The sequence below is a fragment of the Macrotis lagotis genome, chromosome 4 (genome assembly GCF_037893015.1).
Source record: "Macrotis lagotis isolate mMagLag1 chromosome 4, bilby.v1.9.chrom.fasta, whole genome shotgun sequence".
Taxonomy (NCBI): Eukaryota; Metazoa; Chordata; class Mammalia; order Peramelemorphia; family Peramelidae; genus Macrotis; species Macrotis lagotis.
Genome location: NC_133661.1, coordinates 181,878,932 through 181,893,512, shown reverse-complemented (window position 1 = coordinate 181,893,512; position 14,581 = coordinate 181,878,932). Strand labels below are relative to the sequence as shown.

Below are 14,581 nucleotides of genomic sequence, written 5' to 3'. Positions count from 1 at the left end.
TCAAAGAGACTGAGTGATGTGCTCCCAAATATGGCTAAAATTCTAAATACAGCATTCATGACACAACTGCCAGTCTGACCAGCGCCTGGTTTTTAGGGTGCTTTTCTAGCACTGCTCTCTGTCACTAGAACACTGAGAACTAAGAATCAATTCTTATATTTTACTATTAGCCAGAACTATCTCCTAAATAGAGTTCTTTTTGGATTCCCAGGTCCTCTGTTCCCCTCAATAGAAAACATAAAAGTTCATGAGGTCATGACTATATGGGGTGATATTCAAACACAGGGAAAACAGATCTCGGCAGGAAGGACAAAAGTAACAGAAGAGAAAGCAAATCTAATAACAGGAGTTTCAGATTAGGTCTAAGATTTGAGAGTCAGAGAAAATAGAATTTTTCTCTCCATGCTTAAGAACCACCATGATTGGCAAGGAAGGTACAATCAAAGGTGGACTGGAGAAGAGCTCAAGCACTACCTTTGCCATCCAGTCTTCCTATGGTACCCCTAAGCTGGCCAATAGCTTAGTTTGGTCTGGAAATGCAACAAGAACTGGGAAGATGAAGACTGGCTTCACTCAATCCCAGACATCTCCCATCCTTCAGATCCTTTGGATGTACATTTTCCTGAAGCTGGCAAGTCCAGGTAGGCTGGAAAAAACACATCTCCTCAATAAGACACTTTGACATCCTGAATGGGTCAGAAAGATCAAAGCTCACAACTTCACTAAGACTTTTGGGACACCCTGTACAATTAAGTAATGTTGCCTTTTCACCCAGGTTATACCACCTGACCTAAGACCAGTATTTCCTCTAATCTCTGCAAACATCAAACCAAGCCATGCTTTTTGGACTCAGAAGAACTGCATTAAAATCTCTTTGCCGTTTGGTGCTATGTAATCTTGGGTGAGTCACTTAACCTGGACCTCAGTTTCCTCATCTGTATGGTGCTGGGGACCAGCACTGGGACAACTAAGTTCAGAGGTTGTGTGAAAATCAAATGAGTAAGAACATACCTCAACACCTCTGAAGTCCTTAAAGCGACAAAGAATTGTAAGTTTTTATTATGCCCTTTTATTTCACGTTCACTTGCAGTCAGAAATCTAAGGGTGTGAGGAGAGGCCAATCTTTTATTTTCCAGACCTCAGTCTGGCCCAGGGGAGTGGTGCCTAGAGGGATTTGGGGATTGGGGAGGGGAGTGGCCTGCCTTTTTTATGAGGTCTAAGAGGTTTTGGGGGTGGGGGGTGGGAATCAGGACCTAGCCTCCTCCTTTCTTTAAACAGCCCCAAGCTTGGTCCTCCTTCCCTCTCTCCCACCGCCAACCGCCCAGCCCAGTATTAAATCGGAGCCCCACTGGCCCTAATTGCCGCTTTTCCCGTCACCATGGCGACAGGGAGGTGGGATAGTGTAGGCGAGGTGGGGGGGGAAGAAGGGCAGAGGCAGAGTTTGTGCCGAACTACATCTCCCACAATGCTCCGAGCTTAACTGCTCCCTGGCTCCGCCCGAGGCCCAGTGACCCCCGCTCGCCCCGGGCCCCCGAGTCGGGACCGGGGCTGGAGCTCGGGGCCTTCGGCCTCCTTCCTTGGGCTCCCAGCCGGGCATTCCTTCCCCTTCACAAGCTCGCAGGTCTACCAGACCCGTCCTAGTCAGGAACTAATATGGCGCTGGAGCTGGGTCTAGGGCCGGAGGCGCGAGGGTGAGGCCGGGGCTCGAGGCCCGGGAGGCCGGAGGGTGGGCTGGCTCCCGTCATGCCTCGCGGGGCCGTTCTGCCCGGCCCGGTCCGGGCCTGCGGAGCCCCGGGGGTGGGGTGGGGGAGGGGGCAGGCCCCGCAGTGACAGCCATCCATGTGATGCCCCCGCGGAGCCCGGGCCCCCACGGACTCGCCCCGCAGGATGTGGTTCCCCCGAGCCCGTTCCCTGAGCTGTGCAATGGGGATGATGAGGACGCCCCAGTTAGCTGAACTGCGAAGACTGGCTCTGCTGAGGGACTGGCGCTGTGCGCCGGGTCCCTCGCATCCCAAACCCTTGTGGGCAGGGCTGGCTGCCATTTTACCCGGCAAAGGACCGCGCTTTAGCTTTATAAACTGGGCCTCCCTCCCTCCCTTAAGCTGGGCCCCAGAAGCCGGGCTGGCGGGCCTCGGCAGCCCCGGAGCCGCCCCTGGCCCAAGCTCCGTGCGGCCCGGCCGGGAAGGCCCCCTGACCCGCCTCTGCCTCCCTCCTTGGCAGATAGCGGGCGCGGCTGGACCGACGGGCCCCGGGCGCCATGGCCCGTCCCTGGATTGAGGTGGAACAGAAGTTTGTCCCGGGCCCGGGAATCGAGGCCCGGCTGGCCGAGCTGGGCGCCAGCCGCGAGAGCCAGCTTTCTTTCCGGGACAGCTACTACGACACCCCGGAGCTGGCCCTGATGAAGGCGGACCACTGGCTCCGGCAGCGGGAGGGCAGCGGGTGGGAGCTCAAGTGCCCAGGGGCGGGTGGCAACGCGGGCCCCCACACCAAGTACGTGGAGCTCACGGCCGAGGCTGCCATAGCGGCCCGGCTGGCCCAGAGGCTGGGGGCGCCGGGGCTGGACACCCGCAGCGTCTCGGCGGCGCTGGGGCCGCTGCGGCTGCGGGAAGTGGCCAGCTTTGTGACGGAGCGCAGCGTCTGGAAGCTGGCCCTGCCTGGAGCCGGCCGCGAGGAGCAGCCCCTCACGGTGGACCTGGACACCGCCGACTTCGGCTATGCCGTGGGGGAGGTGGAGGCCCTGGTTCGGGAGGAGGCCGAGGTCCCAGAAGCCCTGGAGAGGATCCACAGCCTCAGCTCCTTGCTTGGTGAGGGCGCGTCGGACTCTGTTTCCACTTTGTCCTCACCCCCGGGCCTGGGCCTCCAGATTCCTGAAGGTTATCTCATTCCTCTCTCCGTTTATTAGTAACTCTTGCTGGATCTGCATGTCATCATTGGAATTTCCAGTTTTCCTTCAGGCTCACACATCCTATACATGTCATTGCATGTGTGTCCCCCCCCCCTTGTTTTCAGCCCACCCTACAATTCCCAATCTTAATCTTTCTGTTCTTCAGTCCCATTTCTCCATTCCCAAGTACATAGTCATCATCATCACCTTATCCAGTTGCTGCCTCCACTCCCAGATGAAAGACAATGACACCAGGGATAATGTCCATGCTAGTAATATTTACCTTTAAATCAGTCTGGCATCAAATGCTTATATGGCAATTTCTGGGTACGAAGCTTAGCTTATTTGTTCTACAATTTCACCAACTTCTTCCCTTTTTCTTGGGGGTAGTCCTGGCCTATAAATACCATTTACAGGTTCAGTCAACATATTTCAAACCCCAGAGTTCTGTGGCCAAGTTAGTTTGAGAATTTGGATCTGGGCCATCTCCTTTACTTTAGACAAGAAGATGAGGCCCAGAGAGGTAGACTTGCTCAAGGTCACATGTATTTAGGGACAGATAAAGTCTGGGCTAGTGTGCCTTTTTATTCAAGTGTGGGGTAGAAGAAATGGCCTCAGCTTAGAAAAAGGACTCAGGTCCCTTAAGGAAAGTGATGTGATGCAGTGAGAAGAGCATTCCAAAGTTAGAACACCTGAGTTCAGATTCCAGCTTTATTTCCTATGAAACTTTGACCATTATTACTTCCTCCTTCTGGGCCTGTTACTTTTATTTGTAAAAATGAAGGAAGTTGGGACCAGATGATTTCTCATGTCTCTATAGCTCTGTGGAGTTCTGTGACCAAACTAGTTTGAGAAATGCTGGACTATATTATTATTTGTCTTTGTAGCTATGAGGGAGGCCTGAATATGTCATATCTGTGATAAAGAATTAGGATCCACCCCATCTCCCTTGGGAAGAAAGTTGGTAAGAAGGCATTAGAGGGCCTTTATTATATCAGAAAACCTTTTACCAAGGATCCATTCCTCCCTTTCTTGTTGAACTTGTTCTATTTTTTCTTCACAAAAATCTCTGTCTACCTGTAGGGGATTACAAGTTATATAGCCCATAGCAGTCTCTGGAAAGCCTACTTGGCCACTACTCCTTTCATTCATTTTAACGGATATGAACCATATGTATAACTATGGTATACAAAGAAACATACATAGCCTCTGTTCTCAATTTGTGTCTAATAGTACTATAAGTCTCCCTTGCTCTACGTAGCATGAGCCTGTTCTAGGCAGTTGTGGAATTATGGATATCCCTGTCCATAGCTGTAGCTCTACCTTTCTGCTGGGCTATCCTTCTTCATTCTTTGGTTTACATCTGTGTGTATTTGTGGCCCTGCTTCATTACCAAGCCAATGAGCTCTGGCTTTCTTTAGAAGGGCTTTAATCACTATCAGGAGACAGAAGCAATATCTGAAATGAGCCAGTTGTTATAAGACCTTTCCCATCTCCCATTGGATAATAGAAAGATTGTATTTACCTTCACATATTTTTGTTTGCCTCTGGCAGCTGGGGCAAGAACTGCAGCCCAGAATAGCCTGTCTTGACACTCCAAAGATGAAGGAAGAAGGGGAAGCCCTAGGAGTTGAGGGGGGCTATTTTATGAGTGTTAGGGAACACTTATTAGGCAAGGAGGGTAGAAGTTTGAGGTTATAGTTCAAAGGCTTATGCTGGCCAGAAATCAGCTTTAGGGCATGCTGACTGTGTGGCTTAGAAAGTGGAACAAGGGATATTTGATTTCTCCTGCTTTCCTAAGTAGCTCTAGAACCTTGCTTACCTTTCTTCACCCTTTTTCTTATAGGTGTGTCACCACAGGAGCAAATACCTGGCAAGCTGATTGTATACCTGAAGAGCTTTAGGCCTCAGGACTACCAACGTCTATTAGAAGCAGCCACAGGGAAGAATGATGAACAGGGGTCTGCAGCTGTAGAGAATTAAACAGCTACAAGATGGGATGAGTAGGTGTCACTTGTTTGGGGAGTGGGGAAAGAATAAGGCCCACCCTTAAATTCCCTAGCCTTCCCCTTGCTCTTTCCCTTTCACTCCTTCTGCTGTTTCCACTTCCTTTGCCTTCTCTCTCACCTACCCCACTACCTCCTCCCTGCTCACCTCCTTTCCTTCATCCGTCAGATGCAATCTGTGGGCTGCCCCTCTCCCCCAGCCGCTAAGCAGCCTCCATTGATTTCCGCTCGTGTTTATAGGATTTCCACTTAGCCGTGATCAGTAGTTAAGCACAGGAAAATCCCTCGCCGGCCCCCCCGTGGTCGATGCCATTGATTCTGCCAGCGGCTCCTAACCGCCTTACAGCTGAGTTAGAGATGAGGGCAAGCAGTAGGGATTTCCCTGGCTGGGGTAGGGGGAGTATTGGTGAGGGGAAAGAGGTGGGAGGTTCTGTCAAAAAAGCCAGTATTCTGATGTCACTGGTAGTTGTGTCCTCCTTTGACCCATGATGGTAGATTGGGTCTTGTGTGAATTTTTGAGGCTAATTTCTGCCCTGTAGTGGGGGCGGGGAGGGGGTTGCAAAGAAAATCTCTTTTTTATGTCCTCTTCCCCAAGGCTTGGGGGTAGAAAACTTGTTCTTGAGAGATGCCATTCCTTGCTCTCTGTTGTTTCCAAGGGCTTTGTCCCTAGCACAGACTTAGACATGGCTTTCTTACTCCAAGTTTATTGCAATCCTTCATCGTCAGGGGGAGATGTAAGCCCCCCCCCAATATCCCAATGTCTCTGCAGTAGGGAATCATGGAAGCAGAGTGCCACCTACTGGTAGCCCTTGAGAATAGTGACTTCAAGCCAAAGGACTCCCAGGTGGTCTAGGGGTATTCAGATTAAGGAAGCATATCCCATCACTGCCATGTGTCTGGGGGGAAGTCCTTCACCTCAATGATCTCCTGCACCGATTTTCCAGAGTGGTCGTATGTGAGTCGCAGTCTCATGCGCAAAGGGGCCTAGGGAGAAAACAACAAAGGGATGGTAACTGGCTCCTTTTGCTCTGATTCTCCGTGGCTACTCTTAACCATCAGGGTTCCTGGCTCTCACCTTATTGGGATTCAGGACTTTGAGGACCTGTGTAATAGGAGGGCCTCCCTGGGCTGGAACAATGTCTCCACTGGGCACCTGCAGCTGCAGCTGGAAGCTCTGGCCATGGAATGGGGGGAAAGCAAGGTAAGGCAGATCTTTAAGTTTCAGCAGGGACTGTTCATGCAGCCATGCCTACTTCCCCACATGCCACCCCCCCCCCGGACCCACTCTGTCCCCTTTACTATAAACTCTTAACTCTGTCATTAAAATCCAGTCTAGTATTAACCTTGGGCACGGCAGCCTGACACACAAAGTGGGTAACATCACTTTTGGAAGTGTTGATGGTAGTTGCAGTGATCAGAAGCAGGACAGGGGTCTCAGGAGGACGAATAAAGGACAGAGTCATCTGTAGTCCTTCTCGGTCAAACACCTTCAGACCTGGAATGGGTACTAGAGTAGGATTATAGAAAGGAACTCAGCCTTAGCAGCTTGGAATGGCTATGCAAAGTTGAGAAGTTCAAGGGAGAGAGAAAGAATTCTGGAAGCTCCAGATAAATCCTGCTACATAGTTGTGTGGGACTGTACACCTTCATGTCATGTCAATGTTCCCTCTGGGCTAATAACTTAATAACTTACCTAGGGAGGGGGTATTGGAAGGAAGATCCAATAGATGTAATAAAGAATCTCCTGGGGTTAGATCTAAAGCAGGAGATGGCTGGGTATCCCCACTGGCACCATCCAGAAGATCCAAGAGATCTAAAAGATTTGAAGTCTGAGGGAGGCCAAGGAAAAGGATCAGCATGGGGTGGGGGAAATAGCTAAAATTCTCTTGGCTCTAGTACTTCCAGTCTCCTCACCGGGGGCTCACTGGGGGACTGGACTTCTTTGTTTGGACTACAAGGCTCTTCTTTGTCTTCTCCTGGCTCATCTTCTTGGGGTCCACCATGTTCTGCAAGAGGCATCTTCTCCAAGATTGCTGATCTGAAGGGGACACAACCCAGGCATCCTGACTCCCAGGACTGTCTATGGCTATCTCCTTTCTTTTGGACTAATGGTATAGAGAGTTGAGAGGGTAACTTAGTGAAAATAGTCATAGTTGCTAGAAAACAAGAATGCCTGTTTTACTTTATGTATCCATATTGTCTTTGCATTCAGAGAACTGCTATCCAGAAGGGCCCCCTGAGAACTATTACACAAAATTTGTTGGGAAGAGCACAGCAGAAGCGTTGGGAAAGACTTTATGGGTGATAAGGCATTTTCATCGTTAAAAGGATATTGGGGAGCATGGCAGAGGGAACTCTGCCATATCGCACCTCATATGGTCATACTTCCGGAACAGAGCATTGTATTCCACGGCCCTCTGTTGTAGCTCTATATCCAAGCAACTTCCATAGATGGACACTATTTGTCGGATTCGACTGGAGCACATGGTGGGCAGTGTGGAAAAGAGAGATGGGGTGGGAGTTAGTGTGGCTAAAATTGTAGTAATCACCCACCCTGCCCTGTCCTTCAGTCCAGGAAGTGAGAGGGGAGGGAAAGGCTGCCTTAGGGAGGTTATAGGATTCTTGTCAGCCAACTTTCAAGAGAAGGCCCAAAAAAGAAGGGTAGGGCCTAGTGGAAACCTAGAAGAATGCTGGAGGCCCCTTTCTCACTTATTGTCTCCTTGGAGCCTGGTGCTGAGTTTCATAAGGGCGGTGAGGGCATAAGCCCTGGTAGCCGGCAAGGACAGGTGGGATTGCAACACCCTCTCTAGAAGTGCCAGTACTTCCTCTTCCTGAACCTGTATGAGAGAACAGAAGAAGTCCCTGAAGCACTTCACCCCAGTAAGCACTTCTCACTTCCTAAATCCTCTCTGTTCAGCCTCACCTGCAGGGGCTCAGTATCCTCACACATCCCAGACAGCAAAAGGTCCCCATATTCCCCAATACACCAGGCAGCTACTTGTACCAGGGGTTGCTGCAGAGAAAAGAGAGGACAGGATCGGATCACCCTCTGGGTTACTCTCCTTCTCCTGGCCCTTAGCTCCACAGTTGAGACTCTGGGACTCAGGATCACTTGAGCAGAGAAAGTGAGAGTAGCGTTCTTAGGACAAATGGTGATTAGGGTCTTTAGGGTCAGCCTTAAGTTCTACCACAGTGAAGTGACAGCCCTTTCCCCTGAACTTCCACTGGCCTCTAGTGGTCAAGAGGGAGAGTTGCAATGTTTAAATAAATGGAAGGCCTTGGGACACAGGGGAGGTGGTGCTGCTCTCAAGGGTAAGGGCAGTTTCTCTTGAGGAAAAAGTCAATGACTCATCCATTCTATTGAGGTGGGCGCTGGCATAGGTGTGGTGAAAAGGGCAGTGGATTGTAATCAAAAGCTGTGAGTTCAAATCTTAGGCTCTGGGAAATTATTTAACCTCTAGTCTTCCCTTTCCTCATCTGGAAAGTGAGGGGGGGGGGAAGTTAGACTAAATTAAGGCTTTTCCCTTCAAGTTTACATTCTGCTCTTTGAGGGGATGAAGATATTTAGGGAGTCAGTTGGATTTTACTATCTGCCTTTCTTTACTCTAGAACCCTGTAAAACTCTGGGTCTTACAATCTAGCTTGTTGAGAAACCTTCTATATGTATTATCTTTATTAGAGGTTGGGGTGCCTGGATTTTCTGTTGGTATTTTCAGTGCTTGGAAAGCATTCAATAAAGGCTTTTTCACTCATTTATTTATTTATTCACCCACTGAGGGTATGGATAAAAGATGGGGCAAGAGAGTATATGCTCAATGACTGGCCCAAGGAAATAACCAGATAGTCTTAAGGAAGGGGATAGGGTGAGGAAAGGGGTTACCTGGGAAATGTCTGCAGCCAGAGCACTATAGAGCCGATGTACAGAGTAAGAGTGAAGTTCCTCTGCCCCTCCAATCAATTGAGTTAAATTTGCCACTGCGTCATCTCGCACATGGGCCCCTGCCTACAGAAGCAAAGGGGAGAAGATAAGTCATTAAGTTAGCACAGCATCTAAACTTTTTCCTTTGAGATTACCTCTTTGTCCCAGTCTTATCTCCCTTCCCCTCCAGCCCACTGTTCTTACCATGGTCAGTACTTGCATTATGGTATCTATATGCCAGCGCTTGGTTGGGGCAAACCTAGGGGGCCAAGAACAGAATAGGGTTATTCTTTGCATGGCCTACCCAAGGAGAGGATTATTGGAGGGAGCTTCTCCTGCTTCCCCCTCAACCTGAGCCCTTCTCACCTCTCTGCAGCCAGCAGGATGCCTGATGCACAGTCTGCCCGAAGATCTACAGGGCAGGATTCCAGGAAACCTTGTAGCTCCTGGGTCATGGACCGAATATTAGAACTGTTCACCAGAGCCAAGCTCAGTTCTAGTGCTCGCCTACGGGAATAAAAGGGAAATGCTTAAACAAACAAATCAGGGTCCCCAACTCTTGCTTCTGTTACTAGCTATTTCCTGACCTCTTCCCTCTCCTGGCCTCCTCCTGATCTCCCCAAGATGTGACCTCTCAGTTACAAGGTTCTCCTCTGCCTAATCCTTCTTCCCCAAGCTCCACTCACCGACTCAGAGTGGCATCCGACTCCCTCAGACACTCTACCACTGTGGGCCGATGCCTCTGCACAGCGCTGTGATCAGACTGTACCAGTCGAAGCAGGGAGGTCAAGGCCACATACCTGAGGGGTGAGGGTAGAGGAGGGAACAACTCTCATACTTTCTTGGAACTGACTTCTATCACTCATTTTCAGAGACACCATCCCCAAACCCATCCCTTTGCCACTAGAGCACAGTGGTGAGGAGTAGGTACTAATGGGCAGCATGACCCTGAATGGAAGCTGAGAGATGGGGAGAAGACCAGGTGCAAGTTGTACAGCCTGAGGTGATCAGGTGTTTATTACCTGATATTCTTGTCACTGTTGAGCAGGAAGCGGCCAAGGATGTTGACAGCAAGAACCTGGGGCAGGGGGGAGGGAGGGAGAGGGTGATGCTACTGCCTGAGACATGGAGGGACTGGAGAGTGCAAGTAGGTAAAGGTAAAGCCCGCCAGAGTTTAGAAAATGGCTAACATGATGTCTGGGGGATGGTATCTGTAATGTCTAGGATTGCATAGTGGTATCTCTGACAATCCTAGGGGTGGGGAGTAAAAGGAGCAACAAGCATAATGGTAGGAAGAGGGGAGTACCAGCCAGTACCCGAAGGCCAGAGGCAGAACGAATGTCCACAATGGTGAGTACTGTTTCATATAAGACTGCATTGCCAGCATTCCGGCTTGTGTCTGTGTTGGTGGCCACCTGAGTGGGTGAACTTGAAGTCAGCATCATCCCTGACTCAGGTTCCCACCTACCCCAACCCACACCAAACTGACCTGGGCTAACATGTCATTCATGGCCTCACTGCTCTCTTCATGGTTTCGGCCTAGGATCCGAAGTAGTCTCAATACCTGAACCTTGGGGTGGAGGAATCCAAGGAGATTGGGTGAGTAAAAGAGGGCTATAGGGTATAGAGTCAAAAGGATTAAGCAGAATTGAGCATTGAAGAGAGCACAGTGAGGTAACTAGTCATTCTCTCCTTCAGTGTTCAAAGGACCTAGAAGACTTAGGATCCTAGAATTGCTTGTCCTTGGAATTCTGAGCAGAGTGCATTGAGGCTGTTGGAGCCTAACTTTTTTGTTTCAGCAATTTGCCCAGAACCACACTTTTCAGTGTGGTAGTATTAGCTAAGGACAGGGGAGAGGGATTAGGTTGCTAGAGTCGGGTCTACACCTGCAGGAAAGGGTCACTGACACCAGCCACACTATGCTCTGCTGAATAGCCTGACGTCACCAGGGTCCGAAGGATCTGCACCAGCTGGGGTACCACCTGGGGATGAGAACAGAGTGTTATATGGGACATGAGGATCCTGTATTCTTCTAATCAAACCCCATTCTATCACTACTTTGTACTTTTTTCCCTTACGTGTCTCCTGACTTTCTTGACCCACCTGTTGAAAATGTGTGAGGGCAGCAGGGTTTTGCTCACATAGCACTGTGATCAGTGTGATTGTTCCCATCAGGATGCCTGGTTTCGAGGAGGAGAGAAGGGAGGGAAGGAAATTAAGTCAATGGAGTCAGAAGAAAGCCTATTCCAAATCCATCCTGTTACCCTGTTTTACCCTCACCTTTCACTTCCATACTCTGGGTTGTGTCATAGAAATTGCTCTTCTGTGACCCATATCCAGAGTTGAAAAAGAAGACAAAACAGAGTAGGAAGGAAGGGTGGCAGATTCAGATGATCCTATTAACAGGATGAAAGGAGCTCCCTGGGCTAAGGAGTTCTTACCATGGTGGCGTTCATGCAGCAGCTGGATACAGGGTGGGAGAAAGATGTCTGAGAGCTCAGGGACCTTCCGGATCATGTGCACTGCAGCCAGTACTGCCTGGGTGGGGAGAGGGGAGGAAAGAGGGGCACCTAGGCTAGAAGACAGCCATAATAGGGGCACAGCAACATAAAGCCCAGATTTGGGAGCAGGAAGGGATAGAGTTCTTTTTGTTGTTTTTCAAGGCAATGTGGGTTAAGTGGCTTGACCAAGGCCACACAGCTAGGTAATTATTAAGTGTCTGAGGTTGGATTTGAACTCAGGTCCTCCTGACTTCCAGGGCTGGTGCTCTATCCACTGTGCCACCTAGCTGCCCTGGGATAGAGTTCTAAGGAAGAATTTCTTGAAGGTAAATGGGTCCCTACTTACCTTCTTTCTAATGTAAGGACTGGGCCTCACCAGCAGCCTCTCCACCTCATTGGCCAGGTCCCGGCACATCTCTGCTGAGCCCATGGTGCTTAGAGTACACAGTGCCAAGCCCTGCACTGGCTGGGTCCCTTGGTTCAGGTCACTGCAGGGGTTGCCAAGATTGGGGCATGTCCTAGGAGTTGAGTTCTTTCCTCCCATACCAAGAAGCAGGTTTGTTAGATGTCTCCCATCTCTGCCTTTTTGGATCCACCTCCCCTGTCAAGGTTTTGAGCATCCTCCAAACTCCCCAATGTATTTCATTTTCCCCAATGCCCTTACTTTTTAATGCTGTTGGTTATGAGCAGGTGGGCATCCTGCCTCTCATCCAGCAGCAGCATTGCCCCCAGGTAGCCCACCCTTTTGTCTGTGAATCTGGGTGAGGCGATCAACTTCAGGCATTCCATCTATAGGAATATAGGAGAGGCTGTAGACCAGAAGGAAGAGTGAGAGGGACTAGAGATAGTGAAACCTCTCCACATCTCCCTCCCCAACATCCAAATTAACCCTTGGAAGAAACATTTCTAAACTCACTGGAACCCTGGGAGGGAAAATATTAGTATTCCATTCTTCTGAAATTATATTTGAATGTATTCAAAGAATATTAATAAATTTTGACATGTTTAAAAAAAAACAAATTCACCCTTGGGGGTGTCTATCCAATATAGGGAAAGTGGCATAAGGCCAAAATGGGGCAGGAAATGAAATAAAAAAAAAGTTTCACTAGCTATAAATCTTGGGTTCCAGGATTTAGGCTTAGGAGAGGCCTTTAAAAACCATCTAATTTACATTGTCTGGGATAGTTTAGCACCATTTTATAATCTTAGAAGACTGAGAGACATTTATTGGTGTGTGTTTATATATGTGAAAGGAGAAGATTTTTGAGACGTACAGAGGAGATAAACTGTAGGTAATTCTAGGGATGGGTCTCAGCTGAAATGGCCTATCCTTCCTGAGTGTGTCTGTGTGTACAGGGCCAGAGAAGGAGAGTCTCGGGAAGGTGTGAGCTGAGCTGAGGGGTTAATCCTGGTTGGCTTGACCCGCTGGACCCCCAACCCCCAAAGTTGAGGCTGTGAGTAAATAGGAATTCATGGGAAATCTTGGGGTCTGAGCTGCAGGAGGGGCCAGAGTTGAGCACTCCCAAATCATCGGGGATTTTGGAGGGAGTTTTTAAATTTATTTTTCTTCTCACAATACCGTGGTTTTATAAAACCTGACTGGCTGAAAGATGAGCAGGAAATACAATTTTGCAGGTAAGACAGGCTGCCTTCAACACTACAGCAGCCTACCTCTAGCGGGCTCTAAAAGCAATGGTTTCATTGTAGCTATGAGGGGGCGCAGAACTGTCCACGGAGCACTCTGAGGTGCAGGACAAGCCGGCCCGGCCTTAGCCTGCATCGGCCTGGCTTCTGGGCCTGGGCCGGGGGTGGGCGGCCCTGCCCGGGGGCGGGCGGCTCCTGCCCGGGGTGGGCGGTCCCGCCGGGGGTGGGCGGCCCTGCTCGGGGTGGGCGGCCCTGCTCGGGGTGGGCGGCCCTGCCCGGGGGTGGGCGGGGTGGGCGGCCCTGCTCGGGGTGGGCGGCCCTGCCCGGGGGTGGGCGGTCCTGCCCGGGGGTGGGCGGCCCTGCTCGGGGTGGGCGGCCCTGCCCGGGGGTGGGCGGTCCCGCCGGGGGTGGGCGGCCCTGCTCGGGGTGGGCGGCCCTGCCCGGGGGTGGGCGGCTCCTGCCGGGGGTGGGCGGCCCTGCCCGGGGCCCGGGCCTGGCCCAGGTACCTGTCCAAAGTGGGCGGGGTAGCCCAGCATGTGGACGTAGAGCAGCTTGGCCAGCTGGCGGTGGCGCTGGGGGGCGCCGGCCTCGCGGAAGGCGGCCCGGATGTGGGCGCACTCCTTCTGGATGACCTCCCGCTCCTGGGCCTGAGTCTTGGCCCCGCGGATCTCCTGGATCAGCTCCTGCAGCTTCAGCGAGGGCAGCACCATCCTGGCGGGGCGGGCTGCGGGCGGGCGGGCGCTCAGCACTGGGGGCAGGGGCCGCCCCCGCCCCGCCCCCAGGCCCCAAACGCGCCCAAGGCCCCGGCGGCCCCCGCCCCCTTCTACCTGCGGGCCTCTGGCTCCGCCCCCCTTGCAGGCTTGCCTCACCGCGCATGCGCCCTCCCTGGTCTCGCTTCCCTCCTCGCCTTAGACCTGCGCATCCCGCGAGCCCCGCCCGTCTCCCCAACGGCCCAAGTGCGCATGTGCGGAGCCACGCCCTCCTCGCCCCGCCCGGCCCGGGCCCCGGTCTCCGGCGTTCCCGCCGCCCCCTCTCCCCGCACTCTGTCCCCTCCCCCCTCCTCTCTGCTTCGTGTGCCCACAGCCCCCGGATGCTCGCGCCCTCCGGCTCCTCGGCCTGGAGCGGCCGCGCGCGTGCGCGCACGGACCCGCGCCCCCCACCTCACCCTGGCCTCAGCGTCTCTGGCCTCCCCTTCCGTGCGGCTTCCTGGTCCCGGAGCGGTCGGGGCGGCTCCCTACCTGGGCCTGCCCCTTGCCCGCCCCACCTCATCCTCGCCCCGGCCCGGCCTGGGCTTCGGCTTTCCGCGGCTAGGGGGCACTGAGTGCCAGGCCTGGACCCACCGCACGGGCCTTCCTAGCCGCGGCACCCTAGGCCAGTCGCTTCACCGCTGCCTGCCTCAGTTGCTCCATCTGGGAAGTGGAGATAGCAGCACTCCTCTCCCAAGGAGGTTGTGAGGATCAAATGAGAGTTTGTAAAGTGCTTTGCAAATCTTGATGAGTTACAGAAATTATAAATTTACATAAACAAGCAAATATCTTGAGGACCCATCCCCTTCAATTCTTGTGTAACGCCCCACCCCCCCAAGTCTTCTTCTGTTCGGTGCAGCGGGCACTGAAGGGAGCGGACG

At 52.0% G+C, this 14,581-nt stretch overlaps 2 protein-coding genes across 7 annotated transcripts; one reads left to right on the top strand and one right to left on the bottom strand.

The window, feature by feature from the left end:
• The first annotated feature begins 1,412 nt into the window (after positions 1 to 1,412).
• THTPA (thiamine triphosphatase) lies at positions 1,413 to 8,642 on the top strand. Of its 4 annotated transcripts, XM_074234835.1 has the most exons (6): positions 1,413 to 1,691; positions 2,221 to 2,804; positions 4,731 to 4,887; positions 5,950 to 6,091; positions 6,787 to 7,001; positions 7,103 to 8,642. In XM_074234835.1, exons 2-3 carry the CDS (start codon positions 2,258 to 2,260, stop codon positions 4,865 to 4,867), a joined length of 684 nt encoding a protein of 227 aa, XP_074090936.1. In that variant the 5' UTR covers positions 1,413 to 1,691; positions 2,221 to 2,257; the 3' UTR covers positions 4,868 to 4,887; positions 5,950 to 6,091; positions 6,787 to 7,001; positions 7,103 to 8,642. The 4 variants fall into 4 exon arrangements, with proteins under 4 accessions (XP_074090936.1, XP_074090937.1, XP_074090935.1 ...); XM_074234836.1 differs by lacking the exon at positions 6,787 to 7,001; XM_074234834.1 differs by having other exon boundaries at positions 6,849 to 8,642.
• On the bottom strand, positions 5,579 to 13,866 carry AP1G2 (adaptor related protein complex 1 subunit gamma 2). Of its 3 annotated transcripts, XM_074234830.1 has the most exons (22): positions 13,782 to 13,865; positions 13,461 to 13,678; positions 11,975 to 12,099; positions 11,657 to 11,798; positions 11,251 to 11,347; positions 10,913 to 10,989; positions 10,696 to 10,791; positions 10,299 to 10,379; positions 10,126 to 10,224; positions 9,832 to 9,887; positions 9,496 to 9,609; positions 9,176 to 9,316; positions 9,014 to 9,068; positions 8,771 to 8,893; positions 7,814 to 7,903; positions 7,600 to 7,727; positions 7,261 to 7,365; positions 6,805 to 6,928; positions 6,584 to 6,719; positions 6,234 to 6,397; positions 5,966 to 6,064; positions 5,579 to 5,874 (listed from the first exon to the last, which is right to left on the bottom strand). In XM_074234830.1, exons 1-22 carry the CDS (start codon positions 13,828 to 13,830, stop codon positions 5,773 to 5,775), a joined length of 2,421 nt encoding a protein of 806 aa, XP_074090931.1. In that variant the 5' UTR covers positions 13,831 to 13,865; the 3' UTR covers positions 5,579 to 5,772. The 3 variants fall into 3 exon arrangements, 2 of the variants coding, with proteins under 2 accessions (XP_074090931.1, XP_074090932.1); XR_012478076.1 differs by lacking the exons at positions 5,579 to 5,874; positions 5,966 to 6,064 and having other exon boundaries at positions 6,313 to 6,397; positions 6,584 to 6,703; positions 13,782 to 13,866; XM_074234831.1 differs by lacking the exons at positions 5,579 to 5,874; positions 5,966 to 6,064; positions 6,234 to 6,397 and having other exon boundaries at positions 6,566 to 6,703; positions 13,782 to 13,866.
• Positions 13,867 to 14,581: the final 715 nt, after the last annotated feature.

Excerpts from the sequence above, each read along its gene's own strand:
- AP1G2 (XM_074234830.1), bottom strand. The coding sequence starts at position 13,830 with ATGCGCGGTGAGGCAAGCCTGCAAGGGGGGCGGAGCCAGAGGCCCGCA. Across the intron at positions 13,679-13,781 it reads GCGGAGCCAGAGGCCCGCAG|CCCGCCCCGCCAGGATGGTG; the intron begins GTAGAAGGGGGC and ends GCCCGCCCGCAG. Across the intron at positions 11,348-11,656 it reads GTCCTTACATTAGAAAGAAG|GCAGTACTGGCTGCAGTGCA; the intron begins GTAAGTAGGGAC and ends CTCCCCACCCAG.
- THTPA (XM_074234836.1), top strand. The coding sequence starts at position 2,258 with ATGGCCCGTCCCTGGATTGAGGTGGAACAGAAGTTTGTCCCGGGCCCG. Across the intron at positions 2,805-4,730 it reads CAGCCTCAGCTCCTTGCTTG|GTGTGTCACCACAGGAGCAA; the intron begins GTGAGGGCGCGT and ends TTTTTCTTATAG.